Consider the following 24,867-nt stretch of genomic DNA (forward strand, 5'->3'; position numbering starts at 1 on the left):
ACTTTTAAGATTAAACAAATGTTCACAATTAATTTCAATAAATTACAAGTTAAGAAGGGCATGGACATTCCTCTTTTTTGTATCGCAAAAAATATCGAACCATGAGACTAAATTATCGAACCGAACCGAATTGTAAATTTTCTGTATCGTTGCACCCCTAACTCAGATATAATAATTTACATCCTTTTATATCTTTAAACTAAAAAAAGTTTCTTATTTTTATATTGTTTCTTAAAAAAACACTAATAACCAACAGAACCTATGTTTTTTTTTGTGTAATTGCTAAACTGATCTGGGTAAACATGCTCTAACCTTGGTGTCCATATTGGGGTCCTTGAGGTCCATAAAGACCTGCGGGGCCACTCTGGGAGTATGYACCCATACCAGGATACATTGAACCCCCGGGGGATGGGTGGGGGGACATAGGRGGTCCGGACTGTGGGGATGCAAACTGGGAGCCGGACTGGTTTCTCTGCATGCCGGATACAAAACCTAAAACACACAAACAGACGAAAAAGGCGAGGTGAACCCAAWAACTCGTAGAGGCACTTTGATGAGAACTACAGCAAGGAACAATATCAGCCTAAAAACAGATCAAGTCAAAGGATCATCAAKGTAAATAAAAACAGAGAGCATTTAGTGAATGGTTTTGTTGACAAAAACCCAGGTAAAGCACACACCTGGTGTAAATGTGAGAGAATGGAAATGCTTGAGGTAAAACARGAGCTCCACTCTCCACAGAATAGTTACTGATTTGACCGTGGCTTCTGTGTTATTCTAAGCSGTTCTGTCAATAGACGTGTCAAAGCCTCTCAGGCCCAAGCTCGCCTGCACCAATCAAATTGACATTTGGAGCGATCCTCGCCTGGGCTTCGCTCTTTCAAGCTGAGCCATTCGTTTTTTTTTAAACCCACAGAAAGGTCTCCCAATCCACCGCGAATGGAAAAAGGTCGCTGGACGGCCATTGTGGGAGAAGAGAGGCTGTGTGGGGGTGTGGAAATGTATGAGTTCAGTGTTGCAGATTAGGTGTAAATGGATTGGGTCTGCTCAACTGTAAACTTTGATGGCTATCCGCTTTGTTGAACGAGAGGCCGACTCTTTAGCGAGTTCTGAGGGGGGGAGCCAACGCTCGAGTAATTCTTTGTTTCTGCCAAGAGAGCAGGAGAAAATAGGAGGATGGAAGAAGGAGGCAGAAGTAAAAAAAAAAAAACTGCTGTTAAGTTTATGATTGCGTGCACACGCGTGCAAATATGCATATTTGCGTTTTGGGTTGTGCGGCGTGGAGATAAAGAAGGAGAGCAATAAATGCTCGGTGTGTTTTTGTGTGCGCGGAAAGAGAGAGAAGAAGGCCAGGACATAAAGCGAGGCAGCGAGAGAGAGAAAGTGTGTGTGTGGGAGGGAAAGACAGTGTAGCAGAGGGAAAGAGCGATTGGGGGCTGAAAGTGCTTAGGCTGCGAGTGCTGGGTTTAAGGAGCGAGGACATTATTGTAATGTTTTGCTTCCATTAGGGTAAGGGGATTCTGGGAGAGGAAGAGAAAAAAAAATACAGAGTGTAATACCGCACTTTAAATTGCCTGGAAAATGGATGGGGAGAGAAACATTGTGCAGACAGTGCTAAAAGCAAATAACACATTCAAGGATTTTTCTCCCTCTCTTTGCTTCGTTCCCTTCACAGACAGACACACACATACGCACACACACACACAAACAAACATAAACCTCTCTCTCTCTTTCAGGCTAAGCGGAAGGAGCTCTCAGATGGACAACAACCAGCAGGTGGCAAAGCACGCGAGAAAAAGTGCAGGGTGGGGGGGAAGGGACAGCCAGTGGATTTATGAAAATGAAGAGTGGAGAGAGGCTCTTAGGGAGGCCAGCACTTGAGCAAAGTGGGGCGTACAGTTTGTGTAGAGGACGAGAAGAGAGAATAGGGTGGGTTAATCCTTGTGTGAAAAAAACAAAACAAAAACAAAACAACATAAATAACAGGCGACCCTGTTAACCGCGCTCTGCTTTCCTGCACTGGGCCGAGGGGTTTACGGGCATTAGAGAGCAGCATTAAATCTCCAACTTGATTTCATCATGTTGGGAAATAACCTTTTACAGCGTTTCTCTCTCTTCCTCTGTCTTCATCTATCCACTCCCGCTGTCTCTCCGTGATTTTAACTGCTCTTTGGTGGGTGATAGAGAGCAAGCGCCGTGGTCATTCCATTAGGGTTGCTTCTCGGTCTTTCGGGCTTTTCGCAGCGTCGTGTTGGATGCAGGTCATTTTTTCATGCAAACAATTTTACCGTTTTTAGTAATACTCGTGAAGTGGTCGTAATTGCTGGAAACGACTTCCAGTTTGGCCGTTTGAATTCACATAACAAACCTTTGGCAAACCCACATGTGCCAAAACAAATTTAAACAGAGTCCCAGAGAGGCTGACTGAATGTTTACTGCTACCTTTTTAATTTTTTTTTTTTACTAAACCACAACTTATCCATTATTTTGAGGTTGGCAACACATAAAACCCCATTTTCATGTCATATCTATAAGTAATTGTGTCTAATTAGGTTTGTTTCTCAGTTCAGTTGATTCCACAAGTATCAAATAATAAACATGCTTGCAAAAGCTAAAGTTTACTGATATAAAAACTTTTTTCATTTAATAAATAAAGTTATGTTTTTGTTTCGGGTTTCAAGTTCTGAACTCAACGTCCTCAAACCGACTAAATAAAACCTTTCATTTCAGCCTCTGTTATTCACTAGACTTAGCCAACGTACAATTTTTGTTTTGCTCCTTGGCCTCTAATCTTTGTAAGCTCATCGCCGCTGTGGAATGTGAAGAAACACGTTTTCATCTAAAACTTTTACTGCAATGTTGTTTTTTAATATCGCAAACTATGTGTGCAATAATACAAGAAAAAGAAATGTAGGAACTGGTTTATCTAAGAACTCATCAGCAAGTGTCACACAGAATCTCATAAAAACACAACAATAACCTGGTTAATCTTTATCTTGTCAGTTGTTGATCTTGGACATTGCTGACTTTATATAAACCACAGGGACTTACCTCTCTCCTGAGCCATAGGTGAACGTGTGATTGGCAGGTGGGCTCCATCGGGTCCGTTTCCAGAGTTCTGCGGGGTCGCCGTAGAACCTGTGAGGCACACCGAGTCAAACTTTGAAAATTCATATTCATTTGACACACTTTCTATAGCCGCAAACCTTGAAACAAAAGCTGTCAAGAGAGGAGAAAAAATGTTTATCCTGAACTGTATTCCCTTCTTTGTTTGCAAGTGAGATCAACAGAAATTTGATTTATCTTTCACTTTCCATCTGTTTTGCTAGAGAGTAGCAGAAAACTGCACAAAAACGATGTAAACAATCAAGCCCTGAAGGACCACTTTTGTTTTCTTCTCTGGGTATTTTTTTTCCTCAATGGCACAGAAGTTACTCGGTTCAAAAAGTTTCAGACGTTTTATAGAGACAAAAGAAAAAGGGTGACTTTGGATAGACAGCTTGATGCTAAAACCAGCCTTTGCAGATGCACATAAAGCTGTGTGCAGCTCACTGTTAGCTAAATGACAAATGCATCACAAAAGGACCCATCAAGACATTGGATCTAATGTCACTTCTTTGTGTAAGCATTAAAACCAGAGCGGCCCCCTGCAGTAAACCAGGGCCATTTCAGGATCATCGATTCGGTGGTCATTGCGAGTCTTTGGGCTGCAACCGCTCCATTGAAATCCAATAGTGAGTTGAGGGTCTGATCAGGACAATGGCAGACAAAGAGTAAGGCGGATTGATTTGGCCCAGAGGAAGGAAACAGATGGTAAATTGACCTTTTGTCTTAGGATTCAGACAGGAAGCAAAGAGAGGAGGAAAGGACAGGAAGACTTCAGACTGCACTGGTGGCACATGGTTGAGGTGGACGTTTCAGTGTTTAACATTTAAATGAAATGCAGAAACCCAAGACTTGAGAGATATGTAAATGTTTAGTATGCATAAAAATATATGCCTGAAGTAATAATTATGAAGCACAGTTATTAATATTTTGTTGCCCAATGAAGATAAAACCCTCTTACAATAGAAGAAACGTTTCATTTTATTTAATCGCTCGGAAGAATCTGTGCTATTTCAAGATGTGAGCTTACATATATGTGTGTCTGTCCACACACCAGCAGTAACACATGACTGGAGGTGACACACTCTCCACATAAACAAACCCAATTAAGTCAACATAATTGCTTTGCATAAAAATGCATAAACAACATTTCCATCTATCCGCCGCCCACTCGCACTCAGGCGCGCACAAACAAGTAACACGCACAGACGTTAAAGTAATTGCACAAACAAGTGTAAATAAACCCACAAGAAAGCACATGTAAGAGCACAGAGGGATGCATGTACTGAAACATTTGCGCGCGCACGCACGCACGCACGCACGCACGCACGCACACACGCACACACACACAGACCCCCTGCATCACACTTGAAAAGCTCCAGCGGCGCAGCTTCAAAAAGAGAATATTCGATTAGTCTGTCACCATGTTGCAGGAGAGAATGGGAAATATTAGTACGCAAACGCTGAAGCAACTATGAGATAACACAAGAAACACAACCGTGTGCTTTTAAGTGTGTCTGCGTGAATGGTGAAAACATTACTTTAATGCAATTCTTTAATAAAATAAAAAAAAACAGCATTACATTTAGCTCTGCTTTTAAAACTAAAAACAAGTTTAAAGTAAAATCAGCCCTAATATGGAGAGGCTCCACGTAGTATTTGATCAAATTTATCCAAAAGGAATGTCATTCACTCAGTATACAAAAAGTCAAATGGTACTTGTTGAGCCAGCTGTATATTATAAACAAAGTCCAGGTTATCTCCAGTTAGACACCCTGACTGTAATATAACCCTGACTGAAGAAGAGACAAAAGTCACTGATACAAAACAAACAAACAAAAAAAAAAAGCACAATGTAAAGAGGATTTCCTTCCAGGTCCATCACCCTGATACTGTCCCACTGAGCCTCACAGCCTCTATGCAGGATGAAAGGTCCAGGAATCTTTCAACGAGATAAAGATGACACCAAGTGATGAAGGGTGAAGTGAATGTTCTAGGATGCAGAAACTAAATATGGAACAGCGAGAAGATGAAGAATCATTGTGACAAGATAAGCCCCTGCAGCGCACGCACCAAAAACAGATTGAAGAAGTGGCTGATAGAGAAATCCTAACCCGTGGTTAAAGAAGGCTCGACTAAAGGACAGCGTGGCGCCGCAAAGAACATCAAGAAAAGGGTCTTTCATGCAAGATTGGACCCCAGGTGCAGAACGTACAAAGATGTTCAGATGTTCAGCACATAAAAGCAGAGTGCAAAATGTGTCTACATAAAATAACATGTACAGTAATATCTGAGCTGACAAACTGTATGAGAGACACTTACAACCCCAACCTCAATATCCATGACTGCCTTACACAGTTCTGATGATGATGATGGTGTACATTATTTGCAAACCCATGGTCCATAAAACACAAAAAAACAGACAATAAAAAATGAAAAGACACCTTACAAAACAACACTACACCTTCAGGAGACAACCACACAAAGTTTGGATGTGTAACATAAGGAAATGAGGATTAGTCAGAATTAAGATGATTCCATTATTAGACTCATTGAGTCGGCAGTTAAATGTACAGTATACATAAAATTTCTTAAAACAGCCTTCAGCGTACTGACCCCAGCAGAGGCAAACAGTTCACTGGCATTGGTCCTTCCTTAAAGGGATCCCCGATTAGTTGTAACATTAGACTTTATATGATAAACATATACTTTAACTGTAAAACAAAGACTAAAAATACTGTAGGATGATCAGTTTTGTTAATGGAACCATGCGGGACTTCCAGAGCCAGACTCAACAAACAGATGATGGTTAACAACCAGACGTCGTGGCGGCCGATGAACTATAGAATAAGAAGAAAGTAGTGAAAAATGTAGACATCCTGACCAACAAAATCAACTGGAATGTCCTAATACCAGTTTTTCTCAGAGTACGAATACTTCAGTTAGGGTACTTGATGATACCGAGTACAGATACCGAGTATTTACTGAGTTCCTGACTCCTAAATCTAAACARCTGGCCTCTGTCTCTTTAAGAACCTCCTAACATTTCTGACACTRCCACTTCAGAAAATATTCCCAACTAGGGGAGGAGCCCAGCTGCACCCAGAGCTCCAAGGAGGAGCTAGGCATAAATGGGCGGGACTTTGTACCAGCTAGTGTTTAAGCAGCTCCACATGGCTACCACAGGAGATTCAAGGATTTCTCAAACATGCGTGAATGAGTCAAAGCAACACTCTGGGTGTGTTTTTATAAGGGAATGACATTATAGCATGGTTTTGCATAATAAGACTTTAAATATACTATATTTATTTAAACACACAAATAAAAAATACAAAACTATACAGTGGGGAAAATAAGTATTTAGTCAGTCATCAATTGTGCAAGTTCTCCCACTTAAAAAGATGAGAGAGGCCTGTAATTGACATCATAGGTAGACCTCAACTATGAGAGACAAAATGTGAAAAAAAAATTGAGAAAATCATTTTGTCTGACTTTTAAAGAATTTTTTTGCAAATAATGGTGGAAAATAAGTATTTGGTCAATAACAAAAGTTCATCTCAATACTTTGTTGTATATCCTTTGTTGGCAATGACAGAGGTCAAACGTTTTCTGTAAGTCTTCACAAGGTTGGCACACACTGTTGCTGGTATGTTGGCCCATTCCTCCATGCAGATCTCCTCTAGAGCAGTGATGTTTTGGGGCTGTCGGCGGGCAACACGGACTTTCAACTCCCTCCAAAGGTTTTCGATGGGGTTGAGATCGGGAGACTGGCTAGGCCACTCCAGGACTTTGAAATGTTTCTTACGAAGCCACTCCTTTGTTGCCCTGGCAGTGTGCTTGGGATCATTGTCATGCTGAAAGACCCAGCCACGTTTCATCTTCATTGCCCTTGCTGATGGAAGGAGGTTTGCACCCAAAATCTCACAATACATGGCCCCATTCATTCTTTCATGTACACGGACCAGTCGTCCTGGTCCCTTTGCAGAGAAACAGCCCCAAAGCATGATGTTGCCACCCCCATGCTTCACAGTTGGTATGGTGTTCTTTGGATGCAACTCCGCATTCACTTTCCTCCAAACASGACGAGTTGTGTTTTTACCAAATAGTTCTACTTTGGTTTCATCTGACCATATGACATTCTCCCAATACTCTTCTGGAACATCCAAATGCTCTCTAGCAAACTTCAGACGTGCCTGGATATGGACTGGCTTAAGCAGGGGGACACGTCTGGCACTGCAAGATCTGAGTCCCTGGCGTCGTAGTGTGTTGCTGATGGTAGCCTTTGTAACATTGGTCCCAGCTTTCTGCAGGTCATTCACTAGATCCCCCCTCGTGGTTCTGGGATTTTTCCTCACCGTTCTTGTGATCATTTTGACCCCACGGGCTGAGATCTTGCGTGGAGCCCCAGATCGAGGGAGATTAGTAGTGGTCTTGTATGTCTTCCATTTTCTGATTATCATTCCCACAGTAGATTCCTTCACACCAAGCTGCTTGCCTATTGCAGATTCAGTCTTCCCAGCCTGGTGCAGGACTACAATTCGGTTTCTGGTGTCCTCTGACAGCTCTTTCGTCTTCACCATAGTGGAGTTTGGAGTGTGACTGTTTGAGGTTGTAGGCAGGTGTCTTTTATACTGTTAACAACTTCAAACAGGTGCCATTAATACAGGTAATGAGTGGGGGAAAGAGGAGCCTCTTAAAAAAGAAGTTACAGGTCTGTGACAGCCAGAAATCTTGCTTGTTTGTAGGTGACCAAATACTTATTTTCCACCATTATTTGCAAAAAAATTCTTTAAAAGTCAGACAAAATGATTTTCTCAAATTTTTTTTTCACATTTTGTCTCTCATAGTTGAGGTCTACCTATGATGTCAATTACAGGCCTCTCTCATCTTTTTAAGTGGGAGAACGTGCACAATTGGTGACTGACTAAATACTTATTTTCCCCACTGTATATTTAGTTGCAAAATTTAAACTCTTTTTCAATTGACTTAATTAACATGGAACTAACAACCTGTACTTGAAATGTAAACTGTAACACATTGAGTGGAGTATCAGTAACAATGTTGGTTATGAATACTAGTAAATTATGCTGGTATCATCAACACTAAAAAATATGAAAACCTGTAGAAACACAAAGAGAAGTTGTGGAAACTCAAACCAGTAGTGGTGRCAGTGTTCATTCAAACACTTGAGACTGTGAGAGCCAAACTGTGACAGGCTCAATATTCTGTTGGCTGTAATTTTAGCCATCGTGTGTTTGTGTGTGACTGAAGCATTCGGTGTGTAGTGAAGGGGTCACAGCTACTTGTTGCCAGAGGGGTAGAATTCGCTGCAGCCCAGGATCAGATGGAGCAGTTTGCTGAACCTTTTAACTTTAGAAATTGACCCGGCGGTAAAGGCTATCCTTTGCATGTGTGAGRGTGTGCAGCGACGTAGCAGACACCTGCTCTGCTGTCAGACTCTGTTTGTCGGGAAGGCAGAGGAGGAGTGGCAGGAGCTTGCTCTGCATGTGTGTGTATGTGTGTACCCTACTGTGATGGTAGAAACAGGGAACAGCAGAAATCTCTGCAAAGAAGTGTGCGTGACTGTTTGTAGAAAACAGAGTTAAAGACAGAGAAAAGAAGGGATAAAAACAAACAGAGGACCTGTCTGAGAAAAGATATCTAAAAAACAACATTTTAGTGTAGTTGATGAGGAGTACCGGTAATGCTCAACCCACTCCCTTCTTCTCGCCAGTAAATGGGTAAACTTTGCACACTTTGTAATTATTACACAACCAATTACTGTGCAAACAAAAATCTCTTCTCACATTTTCCTCTCTTCCCTTCCTTTATCCTCTCCTCTTCGTAATTTTTAACAAGGTGCCATTAAATAATTATGTCCGAATAAAACAAACAAGCTCCACAGTGAGTCCTGGCACTTTTAATCCACACCATTAATAATTCATGGGCTGGATCTTTTGACGTGCACTTCTTTTCCATGTGCTGCTGAGCGAGGAAAGAGGAGAGAGCTAAATGTCAGCAGGAACTGACTGGATACCTTCCTCTGCCTACAGAAAACAAACAAACAAACAAACAAAAAATGGTCTTTGCCAACTAGGAATAAAAATGCAAAGCAAATAAATATGCTTCAAGCGTTGAGGAGCCAGATCCTTTAAACTGTGTTCAGATAGAAAKCGACACCTTTAGTTGATTTTGCTTGATTTTCAAAGTTGTTTGTATCGCTATTAAATCTGAAGAAGAAGAAGAAAAAAAAAGGCAACGTCCTCAACACCAGAGCAGCCATCCTTATAGGCACCCAGTATTAATATTAATGACTACAGTTATTTATAGCACCATAATTAACAAAAAGTAATTAAAGGCCGATAAACTTAAGTACATAATTAATTACAATGTAGTTAGTAATGATAAATTGCACATATTAACATGTAAGAAGTTTAAGTCATGTGGAATTTGCTGTGATGTTTTATGTTAATTTATGTCCCTCGTCCTATTTCTTTATTGCTACTTCATCACATTTTCAGACTTGCTCTAAAATAATGTGTAAACATGGATTTAAAGATGAATAGGATCATCACACATTTTATATTTTTCCTTAGGATGTGAGTGTTTAAAATGTTTACAGTATGCATTATTATTTTTTTTTACACATGAATCCATGTGTTTGTGTTGTGAGCAAAATGTATAATGATTCACACTTTATGTGCAACAGGTGATACAAACACCTGGCCACACATTCCTTCCCCTCTATAAATAATTTATYTATTTTAAAGCATATGTGTGTTTTGGTAAAACAAATCTAAATAGGACTTTGTTAGTTGTTGTTTTGAGTGTTTTTAAAAGGCCTATCATTCATTTCTTTATTGTCAGTTTGAATTTTTTTCCATTCTTGTGTAATTTTGCACATTAAATATGTTTTTAACTGAGCACTGAATAAGTTCAGTCTTAGTAAACTGTGTTTTTGTGTTTTTCGGGTCGTGGGGGCAGCAGCTTGAGCAGGGAAGCCTTGTTCTTTCGGTCACTACCCAAAGTTCGTGACCCTGGGTGAGGGAAGGATTAGGAACATAGACTGATCGGTCTATTGATGTAAAAAATACTAATTCCACAAGTAACACTAGTATGTTCACTATAATATGTTGTATTTCAAATAACGCAAAGTGTTTTTATTTTCAGTTTCTTGCAATTAATTTTTCTTAATTAATCTTTTCTGATGTTTTCATCCATCAAAGGCTTTGAAAGCACAAATATAAAAGTTAGTCCTCAACACTGCAATGTTGGTTTGTCTTCCTGACTGAGGCTTAGGAAGACGAGTCACGCTGCACAAGAACCATGAAAACTTGAAAAAGGTAGCGCTTTTAGGAATGCTCATTGTGAAAAGTCACTTGGCAAACACCCATTTTCAACTCGTTCCATTCGATACAAGGCAGCAGCGAGACAGAAAGTAATGAGGGTTTGTTGCATTTTTGGCGATAACGCTCCTCAGTAAAAAAAAACAACAACACACTTTTAATTTCTCTTTCACAAGGACTGCTGAGGCAACCCTGAGTCTCCTTTGAAGAGAGGGAGGGTGGTCTTTGAAGCTGTTTTTCATCACCGTTTCTAACGCAAACGGTGGTGGAGTTCAAAGCAGAGGGAGAACACTTATGGCCGTATTTCTGTTTTGTTTCAGGGCTCTGGATGGAAGAAGAAGAAAAAAAAAACCTTTAAGGGCTGGCTTTGTGTGCGTCTGTGAGTGACGCTGATGAAAAACGATCAGCCAAATATTCAATGACAGGACCTACATTTAATTGCTGTGCAGGTGCGTTAGCTGTGATGCGTGTACACACTAAAGTGTAGCACAGAAAGACAGGGAAGTTTYTGCTTGTGTGTCAACACACGCACGCATTCACGCACACACTTTGAGTGTTTCTAACAAAAAACGAACCCCTGACGATCCGAGYGGCAATTTTGGCTAAGTGAGGCAAATGTGGTGAGCACTAATAGACTGGCATGAGAGAGAAAAGAAAAGGCTGCTTCAGCACCATCTCCTAACACAACCCTTAGGCTATAAATGCGCACACACCTGCACCACCCAGCAGACACACACGCCGAGGTAATYCCCCCTATTTGCCGTGTCTTTAGGGGGACGAGGCAGATAAACAGCGGGCTCCAATAACGGTGGTTTTGATCTCAATGGGTGTGAGCGAATGCTTCTCCAAGCCGGGGGCTAATGCCAGTTAACTCTCCCTGTGGGGGACGAACATGGGCCTGCAGTGGCTCGCAAAACAAGCGCTCTCCCAAGATCCTCATTACTTCCAACGCTGAGTAGCAACTGTAAGTAAAGAAAAAGTGCAGCTTAAGCTAAAAACAAGGAGAGGGAGCAATGGAGCGAGAGAAAGCATGGAAATAGGTGTTGGGGAGGGAAAATAATTGCACACTGTGCTCCGGTTAGAGTTTTCTAGTCGGACAGAGTTAGAATGGGATTTCTCWAAATGGCTAACGCAGCAAGCCTGTTTTAGCCAATGGCGTGCTTTGTAAATATGCTATTTCTTCGAACAGCTATCAAGAGAAAGAGGAATGCAAATAAAGAGGTGGGGGGTAAAAGTTGGGAAGATAGTGGCGTGGGTGATGATGTGTGGTAGGGAGGGAGACCAAAAAAAAAAAAAGGYGGACACAAGTGGAAGGAAAAAGAGCCGGAGGAGAGATGTGAGAGAAATGAGAGGGAGGCACGGAGACGTGGATGGAAAATTCTGCCTTGTTCCTCTGTGGGAGGCCTGCACCAGAGCAACGCTCTGAGCGAAGCAAAGCTGAGACAAACAGCAATGGGGACGAGAGGGTGGGGACGAGGGAACGCGAGGCACAAGAGGGAACAGAGGAGAAAGCAAGCATGTTAGCAATAATGAGAGAAAAGGGTGTGTGTGTGTGTGTGGGTGGGTGGGGGGGGGGGGGGGCAGCCAGAGGCAGTGTTCCCACCACACAGCCTCTTAGGGAGTAATGTGACAAGAAAACTCGCCATGTTCCTCACACCCAACGCTACAAAAAACACACAGAAACACTCATCTTCACCCTCTGCTGTTGCTTTCCTGCAACTTTCACCAAAAGCAGAAGAAAAACACAAGTTTTACTCGAACGTCCCTGTGGCGTTTTCTGTTTTCGCAGCTGAAAATGTTTTTCCTCCGTCATCAAGGAAGTTGTTTACAGACATTTTCCAAATGGCCTTCTTTGAGAAAGTCCAGTTCCTTCATGCGTCTGTGCTTGACCTCTGACCCAAGGTTAGAGGAAGAGCAACACAATGACTCTTAGTTTCATTATAAAACAAAAAACTGACTCCAATCCAAAGACTGAGCTGGGGGACGACGAAGAAAAGCTAATTTAAAGCCGTTTGGAAGATATTCGTATACTGAAGCACCCTTTAGCTACTAAATCGGACAGGTCCAGCCGTCTCTGCTAGCCTTCCTCCCTTTTCTCGCGTCAACTCGCTCTGACCTCTCTATCCTTTTCTGCGGCCCCGGAAGCTCTTGAAGCGAAGTGCAGATAAACAGCTTAAAGTCTCCAGAGTGCTCGCCCGCGAGCTCCATTCACCTTATTAGAAGAAAATAAAAACTTGGAGGGGAGGTGAGAAATGGAAAAGGGAGAAAAGGATGGAGGAGGAGGAGGAGGAGGCAGGCACTGTTAGCTGGACCTCCAAGGACTTTGGTGTGAAACAAAGACTGACAAAAAAAAAAAAAGAGAGAGTAGAGAAGTGTATTTGTGATTTTCAGCAGCAGACACAGTGATCTGGGTTATGTCCTCTGTGGAAATTAGTAGCTGCACAAAGTGGAAAAATAACGCAGTTTGCTTTTCAAAGGTAGGCAGGCACACAGGCACAAACGTGTCAACACAGACGGATGAAAATATCACCACAGACTGTACATGAACCCAGGAAAGACAGCTTTAGTCTAGGTGACTTCATCAGTTACCTACAAACAAACAGGCAATTATTTACTATGTTTAAAACAAAGATTGATTAGAAAGGAATCAAATAAAATACTATTGTCTTGATTTTCACTTCTTTTACCTTTAGATTCTGAACTAAATGCTTACTGTAGTTTCTAAAAAACTTTCATGACTTTTAAAGAGAGCATGAATTTGCCTTGTATTTTAGAATAAATAATGAGGATTAATGCAAAACTGTACCCAGCATCACCTCTGAAACCACTGTATGAACTCTAAGTAATATATGATTAAATATTTCAGGTTTAAAGCAATATGTTCTCAGTCATATAGGTGATGCTGGAATAGAAGAAAAAAAAAGCGATATTCCTTTTCGTTCTTGACTAATGATTTTAAATTTTAGGTTATAAGTTATACTAAAAGGGGTCGACTGAGTCCCGATTCTCACCAACCCATTATACGTGTCAATTTGTCACATTTTAAATACAGAGGAGAAATGTTTCAGCAGAGAAGAGAGTGTGGCCTCAGGTTTCACAGTCTTGACTCGCCTCTGCACGTGCTTTAAAAACCGTTTACACCTGGAAACATGTGACAAGCGACACAAAATAAAGTCCGGTTGACTTTTTTTATAAATTCAGATGGAAGTATCTTGTATTATTAATTCAATTTGTGTCTAGAGAAAACACAAAACAAGCCTGAACGTCTGGTAGACATGAAAAACTCAAAGAATTTAAAGCAATGCATCAAACTGACCAAATAAAGCTTACAGGTTACATTTTTCTGATCTGTGTTACACAGCAGGTAGTAAAACGGATTTTTTTTATTTTGTTTTTTCCTTAAAGAAAATCTCCACCTGTGCTTCTGTTATTTACAACCATTAATCTGTTTCTGCAGTGGTGAAATTTGTTGTTTCCCTCCGTATAGTCTTATCTTCTCCATGCTATCAGTAACAACGTTCTGAGCTGATGACAGCTGAGTTTCGGTGCCGTGTTTGTGCAAAGTTTGATGTAATATGTATCAGATTCAGCCTGGTAATGGATACGTCTTCGACTCATTTTTGGGGAACTGACAGTTCTACTAAGGCTGACAGGAAATGATGCTGCGCTGACAGGCTGTACCTGGAGACAACTTGTCAAACCAGAGCGTGTACACACTCAAACCGAGCAGCAAACACCGTTATCTCCACACGGAAACCATGAGAGAAATGCTGAATTTTACAGCTCATAATGCGTACGTTTTTAGTAGCCCTGCACATTCTGATATGAACTTAGAGATAGTTATGAAAACTTTTCACAGGGGTTCGACGCCCCGACCTCAGTTCTTCGTAACTGATGACGCATTTTAAACTAAATGTCCCTTTTGTCGTCCCTCGTGTCTCTCCGGAGAAAGGAAAAACATTTTGAGGATGCTTTGAATTGCTTAAGAAAGGTGGAAGGTGTGTGTTTTTGTTTGTGTGTGTGCGTGCGCATACGATATAGAGCAAGAAGAGGTGGTGGTAGTGGGGAGACGTTGGCGGTTGAGCAATGTGATTTCTGCTCGACTGTCACAAATCTAGCGCAACAGGAAAATCAATTTGGCCCTGTGTGTGCCTTTTTGGCTCCGGGAGAGAATCCAAATAGCGAGGCGAGGCCCGGATAATGTTACAGTGTATTGGATTTGCTTCATAGAGAGACAGACAGGAGGAGGGAGACGGGGGGCAGAGAGGAGGAAGAGGAGGAGAAGCAAGGAGACGAGGGAATCACAGGCTTTCTGTGGCGCGCCGACAAGATAGATTTGTGCAAGTGAATGGGTGTATGATAGGCTGGCAATCTGTCAGCATACCCCTCTTTAACACTCTTAAAGTGCAACTCTCTCACACACACACACACAAACACACACTCGTGAACAACACTGTCACTCATCCATGAGAGCATACATACACAGGTAATTTATATGGACAACAATATATATGAAGTGTCAAACCATGAAATACATTTTTCACAGGTATATATGTTCTGCTGCTCTGTATGTTTCCCCTGGATGCTTTCAGAGATATTTTCTTGTGTGTGTTTGTGTGTATCTGTGTGTATCTGTGCACATTTGTTTGACAGTCAGGTGAAAACATGACATAATGAAATTGCTCTCCTCTGACCGCTGTCAAGAGGGACGTGTGTGCTCATCCATGTGACATGTCGCATCACTCCGGTGGGTGAGCCTGAGCGGTGGCGGTGTAATACACACACACACACACACGCACGCACACAACATCCGAGTAACACTCCTTCACATGCATTCAACTTTTATCATGTTTTTACCTCTAAACCATCACCTGCTCCTTACCTAGTTTAGAATATTTTAATGTGGTAACGCTAAGTTTTTGCAGAAAGTCTGCAAACGTGCACAACCGAAAACAGAACTGCATTCCAAACATCGTCTTAAGTAAAGATCTAGCATCGCTTAAAGGAAAGAATAACGCCTGCTGACTTTCACGGAAGAGTTTCAGTTCAAGATGGCCGCCCCAGCCATTAACCACAACCAGCCCTCGTGAGAGCTGGACCTCAGATTTGTCCAGTTGTTCACAAAATAATTTGCTAGCAGACAGATTTGATGCCGCTCGTTCAAATAAAAGTTTTAGGCAGAGTTCTGGAGCTATGCGTTACTTTTGGAGTACTCTCAAATACTACCACATCAAACTGTAGCTCATTACCTGTAACATTGGCTGAGCTGTAGCCATTTTTTGTTTGTTTCAGTCACTGAGCTGCGGTGGCCGTATTGAACAGGGTTGACTCCAGAAGGCATTCATTCAAATTGTTCAATTGGTTCATGAGATATTTTGCTAACGCTACATATAATTATACACATTATTCAGACTAAGATCCTGAGATCTTCAGACCAGCAGGTTTAGGTTGTCCTGAAAACCAGTTTGAAGCTCAGAGGAGATCAGGCTTTTTCAGTGGAGGCTCCTCAGCAACATCAGACTTCTTCACTTCCTGTTTGTAAGTTTCTCTTAAAAATACATCTGTTCTCACTGACTTTTAATCAAGTGTGTATTTTTAGTATTTCATTGTTCTGTGTTTTCATTTATTGTCTTCTGATGCTTTTAAAATATTTTTTTTGTATTTTTCTTTATTTTTCTATTGTTCAGCACTTTGGTAACAAACTGCTGTTTATTTAAATGTGCTTCATAAATAAATTTGTCTGGACTAGACTGTCRTTGTGTTTATGTCAACACTTCCCAAACACTGTACAGTTGTAATAAAGGTCAGTAAATAGACAAAGCTAAATACTTAAAGTGCCAATAAAAGCAACCGATTTGGATCGTGATTGTGGAGCAAGAATCATTTGTGATTTCAAACGTCCCAGCGAAAAGAGCGACAAGATGAGTTTTGATGTTTTTTCTGAACTGGAGAGGACGAGGTCTTCGTTCAAATGATCAGGGTTTTATTTGTCTGTTTTGTGCTCACGGGACACAAGCTGCTTTAATAGAATTAACCTAAAAAAAAAAAAAAACCTCCTCACCGACTTGTGCCCAAGTTAACTTGTTGTGAAAGCTGCAAAGCGGGGAGTTAGTAATCAGATGGATGCTAACCACATTAGTTCTCCCGTGTCTCTCCAACACTGGCTTCTTGATCTAATTCAAACTGATTGTAGTACAGCCACTAAAACATGCCAGATGTTACTCACAGCTCCATGCTTTATCACCGTTTATTTGGCATGGGAGGGTGGGGGGAGGGGAATAATTTTAAATATTTTCTTATTAATCGTGTCCCGGCGATCGGTTTCGCTCCCAATCTTTGCCGCCTCATTCGGGATTCTTGTCATGATTCTTGGCAAGGGTGCCGGAAAAAAAACAACACTGTCCCAGTTTTTCATTAGCGTCAATCACACCGGTAAGCGGCTGAGGAGAGAAGAGGGAGAGGAGGAGGAGGAGGTGTTGGATCTCACTCCAGACACTTTGCCCCTCCTTGTCGGAGTGACTGGCAGGTCTGAGACATGCTGATGGGCCGGTCAGCCACTCACTCAGGAAGAGTGCTGGCAGGATGTCACGGAGGCCACACACACACACACACACACACACACGACACATCCTCTCTCTCCCACACACACACATGTTTACAAGAATGTTGCAGGCAAATCAAACCCTCATTTATTTATAATGCTCAGTGTTTATCTAAATGCTCTGCTGTAGCCTCAGGGGACACACAGATACTCTGTATTGTCTGATAGTCCTGTTACTTTCTGTTTTTTTTCCCCGACATAATTTAGATAAGGCTAGAAATCCACTCAGAGTGGAGAGAAAATGGTATTCAGACACAAATGTTGATGTGATCTACAGGTAGTCAGAAGAGTATCACAATCCTCCCGCAATGCAAGGAGAGGTTTTTTTTTTTTTTACAATTCTGCGATCAAAGACTTAAATCTCTACAACGCGGCTACAAAAAACTGGGTGAGGGAAATGAAATAAAATATGTTCCTGAAAGGGTTCGGCGTCACGCAAGCCAAATTCTTCCGCTGTCTGAAATTAAAATTTTAAATGGACCAGAGATATCAAAGTCTAGATATGCAGGATGGATATCGTTTGGTTGCAGCGCGTTCTCATCGTTTGTGCCAACCGTCTGAATGGATATTAATCTAGATGGATTATTCAGCGACTGGAAGACGCTGAGAAGAAAAACGATACACTATTAAATAAAAATGTTGCATTAATGTCATGAATAAATGATAATTGTGCTAATTAAGAGACCAATAGAAGCAAAGTTTGTTCAATAATCTGGTATCGTTTTCTAATTCCTGATCTATGACTTGTTTAGTGCTGCTTTACTGCAGCCATTAGCACATCATTAGAAACATATTTCTATTTTTATTTACCATTTCAATCCTAATGACTTGTGCTTTTCTGTTTTTATACCAAACGCATCTTTCAAGAGCCACTTATAATTTCATTGTATTCGTATACAATGGCAAGGAAACTTTTTAAATGAGATTTTATAGTTATATTGCGCTTTATTCATTCTATTGACTCCTGAAAAGCCAAACACACTTCATTTAGACCTCGCTCTGCTATCRGTTTTTTTCAGTGGATTTTCTCATCAGGGTCATTTTGCAGCATAAGTCTGTTTTAAGTGCACAAATTAAAAAAAGCAAACATGTTTTCACTGTATTTTTAATTCTCTTTCTGACAACAGCTTCCAGTTCGGCAGCAAGAAATTAGTGTTAAACCAGCAAAGACACTTTCCTTTAGCAGGGACTCCAACAGAATGAGACACAACCTGGTGTTCGGTTGTAGAGTTTTGGTGCGGATGGTTTTAAACTAATCATCACTCATGAATGAAGGCAGAGTGATGTTTTTGTTGTTAGCAAAATATCTCTTGATCCACTCAGCAAATATTAATGAAATGTTTCAAAAGTAATCCTTGGATGTCCTTCCTGACACCYTCTGGGCTCGAACTGCAGCCTCAGGATTACGAGACAGCAGCACTGACTGCCGAGCTGCTGCAGCCAACATCTTTAGAAAACAGAAAAATGGTTACAACTRATGCTAGGTTCACACAGTGAGGTGATTGTGTCGATTTCTGATCTGATTTTGCCCTTTTGACAATCTCAAGGACGCCTCGATTATTGTGACGACTCTTAAATTAAMCTTAGGAGATATTCCTGCCGTGTATGTAAAGAGTGATCTAGTCAGCTCAAAAGGATGTTGGGAATGCTCCAATCACAAATCGAGAATACTCAACATGTTGGACTAGACCTGTTAAATCCATGATTTTTTATTTTCACGTGTGGAGTCTCTCAGTCTTGTAAAATCAGCTGACAATTTTTAAATCTTGCTGTGTGAACAAGGCCTTAGTGAATTGAAATTGTGTTTGATAAAGCAGAGGRGCGTTTTTGTGTCACTCCCGGCTTGCCGTATGCTAACATTCGGTTGACGTTCAGTGGTAACGTTAGCTTCCGTCAAGTTGTCTGGGCAAAAACAAAAGAAACTAAGGAATCACCAACATTACCAGCTGATTCTCCATGGGGCTTATAGATAACAGAGGTCATGGCAACTTTTGTTTGCAAAGATTTAAACTCACACACAGTAGTGGAAAACAAAGACTTCAAGGGGCTTGTTGAGGTGCTCGAACCAAACTACGGCATGTAAACATCCATAAACGTTCTCCTCTGGATGGATAAAGGTGTGAAAGACAAGTTAGTTTTGTTACCACTATTATTATTTTTAAACCTTAAGAAATGTCCACCAGTAAAGTTCTTTGGTCCACTTCTTTGGTCCACTTCTTTGGTCCGGACCAAATAGTGGACTTAATTATTTTCCGTTGGTGTGGTTTGCATTCACATTGCACAAAGCCATGCCGGTGATGGTCATTGCTCTCATTAGACAGAAATGACAGGGGCAGGACAGAGTACACACCCAGAAAAAAGATGGTGCTGTTAATAAAACTGACTYTTAAGAATATSAAGAGCAGCTCATTCAGTGGCGGTTTCACGATGATARACTTATAATTTTGGGACAGTGTTGTGAAATGCTTGGCTCAACCTAAAATAGACAAGATGCTCCACGTTCCCTGACCCACAGCGGCTCATTGTTTGTAGCATAATGCTAGCGTTAGCAGCACTGAAGGGCTAATGTTGCTTAGATACGGTGGCCTGTGAAGTCCAAAAATGCACATTTCCTGTAGTTGGTTCTGTTTGAGGCCGGTCTGTATTCACACCAGAAGTGAACCACACCAGAGTTTGTTTGGAAGCGGACTGAGACCACCTCAAAAATGGGTCTCGGTCTGGTTGTTTGATCCACACCAAGGTTCGTATAAGTGTATTCACACCTGCATAAAAGGTCTGGACCAACGAGGGAATAAACTCTGGTCCGTTTAAAGCAGATCAAATGTGTCAGGTGTGAATACACTCTAATTAAACATAACATCAGAAGGTAAGAGGAACATTACAAATATACAATACTCATATGTTCTAAGGGCAGAAGTATACACTTATATTAGCCCACTGTTTCAACTTCATTCCATCACTTATTATTCATCAAGAAAATTATTCTTAATTTCTTACAAATTATTGTATCCAACAACACTTTCACTTGCCTTTTTAATTTAAAACCTTTGAAACTTCAAAAAGATTTTTTGCAGTACAAGATAAAACTGTCCAATTTACAAACCAGCCCTTAAAAAGCTGCTGTTTAAATTAGTAAAATTGTATTCTGCAACACGATTGAACCATTTTCATTATTTAAAAGCAGAGATTTACAGTAACTATGTACATTTACTTCGTTACAGTACTTAAGTAGTTTTTTTGAGGATCTGTAATTTTACCAATTATTTTTTAAATAGCTACTTTGACTTTTATTTCATTACATTTTAAAGCTAAAAATGATATTTTTACTTCTTTACTTTAAAATGTAACACCTTGTTACTCGTTACAAAATTAAATATGTTGGAGCTCATCAAAAAAGATGTTTCTGCACTCCAAAAAAATGAAGTGTTGAATTTACTCAACAAAGTCATGTCAACTGGCTCCACTAAGCCTAGTTGAGTAAACTGAGCAAAGAATACACATGTATCACTCAATTTACTCAACCTGGCTTAGTGGAACCAGGTTGGTTCAGTAAATTTAACAGTTTAATTCTTAGAGAGTGTGCAAAATTWCTTTTACTTTCCCAATTTTTYTGATTAGTTTTATGACTTTTCCTTCAGTAGTTTTCTCATCAGTGAAATTCATACCAAAGTCATTTTCTGTTCATGTAATTTTACTTTTACTTAGTTATTTTTTTCAAGTACTTTATAGACCTCTGCTTAAAAGCAAATCAAATCACGATTAATTGATTCAGAACCTTATGAATCAAAATCAAATCGATTTACGGAATTGGCCACAACACSCAGCCCTAGTTGTTGTAGCTGACCATCATCCTCAACACAAGCATTAACAAATCATAATATTGCAATATCTGATGAGATCATTCATAATGTTGTTACAGCTCTGTCATTTCTCAACASGAGATGATCACAGTTCAAATATTTGTTTTGCAAAGCAGCGGGTGATATGCATGCCYGGCCTTWATAAACACRAACAGGTACCTCACCTGGTGCYGTGCTGTTAGCAGGAGAAATGGGCCCGGAGCCCGATCGGGACTGCTGGGACTGAGTGGAGCCCGCTGGGGAGACCACAGGGGAGGGAGAGGGCCCGCTCCTCTGGCTGGGGAGGTGAGGGGAGGCGTGAGGGGAAAAGGGGGACTGTCCCTGGTTACCAGTGCCTCCCTGCTCCCCTTGGCTACTGCTGCTGTTGCTGCTGCTGTTGGAGGATCCGGCAGCGCCGGCGGCTGGGCCCAGACCGGCCTCGGTCCCAGTGGGGAGGTCATCAATTGAGCCCGACAGATCCTGGAACAGAAGAGGAGCCTTACAGTGAGTATTTACGAGAATCATCCAAGCATTTGATGAGAGCTGACAAGCAGCAGGTGGCAAATTTAAATGTAAGCTCAAGCAAGCACATAATTTTCCCAGAGCACATTATGTCATAATGAAGCTGCAAAACTGCAAATGTTATTAGAAAACGTGAAACAGATTTCTGACGCTTTCATGAACATCGAATATAGAACAAAATGAACGGTTTGCTTTAAATGAGCAGYAAAAAAGAGTTGACTTTTCTATGACCCGCTGCATCTTTGAGGAAATATCGTTATGGTTTTAGTGACAGTGGTAAATGTGGCAGAAAAGCAAAAACCTCCCGCAGAAAAAAAAGCCAATACACTGGCTGCTGTGGTAAAAATAAATTGTAATGGGCTTTCATTCAGACCAAGGGTGAGTTCATATTACAGTTTCCATTCCCTGTGGTGAGCAGAGAACTGTATTTTATGTGTGTGTGTGTGTGTATGTGTGTGTGTGTGTGTGTGTGTGTGTGTGTGTGTGTGTGTGTGCTTGGTAGGTAGTCCCCCCTTCTAAAACGATTCAAGGGAATTCCCAATAATATCGCAGACAGACCGCTGACTACATTAAAGTAGATGCTGGAGGAAGTAGTGAAGGAAATAAGGAGTAGATGGGAAAGTGATGAGATAAAACCTGATGGCTGCCCACCGACCGCACATCACACGTTCACAGAACACAGCTCAGCTGCACACGACTACAGGGGGAGAAGCGACCTGGAAATGACCTCAGTTTTCCGGCTGGTGCCCACTTGGGGGGACGGGGGAGGGGTAAAAGGAGGAGTTGTGGGTGTTATGCCAGCTGAACCTACCTGCTACACCGGACCTGTTCACTCTCCACCTGAGCCCTAAGCACACATCACTGTTACCACAGATATAGTATCTGCAGTTTTCTGCAGACTCAGAGCTTCTAATGTAGACAAAACACTGATAGCATCTTTTTACAATGCATAAATTAATTTTATTTTTGCTTTTCCTCTTGGTATAGTAACCTCGCAGTGCACAACAAAAATTCTCTGTCCTGGTTTGTCAGACACCTGGAGCAAACAAGGAAGGCAATGTCAATTATTGACCCTATTTTAAGGAAAGAATGGGCAAAGGGCAATAGGTATAAATTTTTATTTGTTCCAAGTGCGATAAATGCACTTCACCTACTATACCCTCTCTGGCATTTTCAGTTGCCAATATCATGTCTATTTTATTACTACTAAATGTTTATGTAGTTTTAAGTGTGTTAAGTGTTTGTGGCTGGACTTGATGGGATTATTTGCAACATCTTGTGTCATTTTAACAACTGCATTAAACCAAATTTCCCCCCAAGGGACAATAAAGGTCTGAACTGAACTGTGTCTCAGAGAGCATACCAAAGGGTAAAAAATAGAAATAATGCCTCATATAATAGTAATTATTAATAATAATATACTTTGATCTAGCTTGAAGTAGCTCTTACATTGACAGTTTGGTTATGATTCATACTGTAGTTGTTCAAACTTTTCCTTTAACCCTCTGTTCAGAGCCACTACTTCAGCTTCTGTCCCACAAAATAACAGCTGCAGAAACTTCTGACCTCAGATAGTACTYGTGTACTTATGCAAACTTTGCAAATAACTTTGTTAAACATGGGTATAATAATACTATAAGCAAACCAAATAACTACGATGTTACTTTTATTCATTTATTATAATATAATTTTCAGAGAGTTTTGGTAAACCGTAGCACGGAAGCAGCTGCACCAACATGGAATTTGGTAGGATTAGAGATGTGGCCGACCTACACTGCACCAGCTAATGATTTTACGATAGACCCCATATTTGAGGAGGGGGCTCTATCTGAAAAGGGTGTGTCTGGACATACAAAAATGCTAATAACTCAAAAACTATTCAACAAAAGGAGCTTCAGGATTTTTATTTGTTTAGTTTTTCTTAGCTATGATGAAGGGCTATCCATCTAGCCCACCAATGAGCACACTCTGGACTCCCACCCAAAACAGTAAATCCATTCTGGTGACTTCTGGTGGTTTGCATACATGCTGGGGTCATGTATACTACCCCTTTGCAGTATCTAGTTATTGTTTGGTTTTATTGTTTGCAACAATTCTGGTAAAAATGTTCCATTAAGAGTTTGTTTGCATTTGATGTCTGGAAATCGTCTGGGTACCCTTACTTGATGTTTCATGACCCACAACTTTGGGAACTACTGCTTTAAATGAGGCTCAACTACACATTTTCTTTTCAATAAACTTTGTAGTTTTGGACAGTATGAAAAATATCCATTTTAGGAATTTATTCTGAGCCTATATCAGCCAAATCTCTGACAGCTCTGATATTAAATCAGTTTGGTGTCTTTGCACTTTTCACAATAAATCAGGAGACAGGCGTCCCCCAGTGTCTCTCCCATCATTGTGCCTGGCTTAGTTGGTGGAACAGACAACCCAGTCAGTGTGGCAGCCTGTCTACGCCTGCTTGTTTTGGTTAATGCGATCTCGATTGTGACACATAAGGCTTTTGTTTTCCATCATGCTGCTGTGAGTGCCCACCCGCTCTGCCAGCCTGCCAGTCTGTCGCCTGGCATTATGTACCTTCGCTCCGCTGAGCACTCCCTTCCTCTCTCCTCCTCAACCCACAGTACCACTCTTTGCCTCAACCAATCAAGTCACCCATTGCTCCGAGTTGACTGATGTCACGTACTCCCTCCGCCAATAAAACTGAATGTTGTGTTTCCTTTTTCTTTTTTAAACCCACCGACCGCTTTGGGGGCATGGTATTTGACACGGAGGGGTTACCCCGAGAGTCGGTGAAACCGTGGCTTTTCCAAAACACTGGGTGCCAGCCCGATGTACGCCTAGGTTGTTAACCTACAGGCTAATTGTGTGAATGGTTCGGAATAATTGCATTTCACCTAATTGGGCGCTGTTGCCAGCTTTTCCTGTGGCAGTTTAGGGTGGTAAAATGTGTACCAGTAATTCGTTTAGAGGCTGTTAGGCTCATTTGGATTATACACACACTTGAGCACAGCTGTGTGGCTTAAGACCAAAAAAAAAGTAGCTGCACTATTTAACATGCAGAGATGCTTAACGCCCATAGGCTTTAAACTGCAAATACCCTACAAACATTTGTTATGTTGCATAAACACATCCTCAGTTACTGTTAAGTGACCACAAATCATTGTTACCTGAAAAACAGTCTGCTACACAGTCATGTATGAAGAAATGAAGCCAAATAACCAGCTCACTGTAGATCTCAGGATCCAAACACCCAACAATCTGAGGGCCCCCATCCAAAGTGGCCCAAATCCAATTTGTTAGGCTCGGGGCTGCAAATTGCTCTGTGCATCGAGTCTCCAAATAGCTGTCAACCACTCCCACTTGGCGTCCTTTATCGCCTAATTCGCTCCTGGAGCATGTAATTGTCATAATAAGAAAAATATTGAGGTGATAATAACCAGTTACTTTGAGA

At 41.1% G+C, this 24,867-nt stretch overlaps 1 protein-coding gene across 1 annotated transcript in view; it reads right to left on the bottom strand.

The window, feature by feature from the left end:
• The window catches only part of LOC106533560 (AT-rich interactive domain-containing protein 1B), a gene marked incomplete at its 5' end in the record, with an annotated part of 68,850 nt that overhangs the window by 11,837 nt on the left and 32,146 nt on the right, over positions 1-24,867 (bottom strand). The window contains 3 exon segments of the mRNA XM_014029914.1: positions 313-492; positions 3,052-3,138; positions 21,077-21,371. Of these exon segments, the coding sequence (XP_013885368.1) occupies positions 313-492; positions 3,052-3,138; positions 21,077-21,371 (562 nt within the window).

This window comes from Austrofundulus limnaeus, unplaced genomic scaffold (assembly GCF_001266775.1).
Source record: "Austrofundulus limnaeus strain Quisiro unplaced genomic scaffold, Austrofundulus_limnaeus-1.0 Scaffold972, whole genome shotgun sequence".
Taxonomy (NCBI): domain Eukaryota; kingdom Metazoa; phylum Chordata; class Actinopteri; order Cyprinodontiformes; family Rivulidae; genus Austrofundulus; species Austrofundulus limnaeus.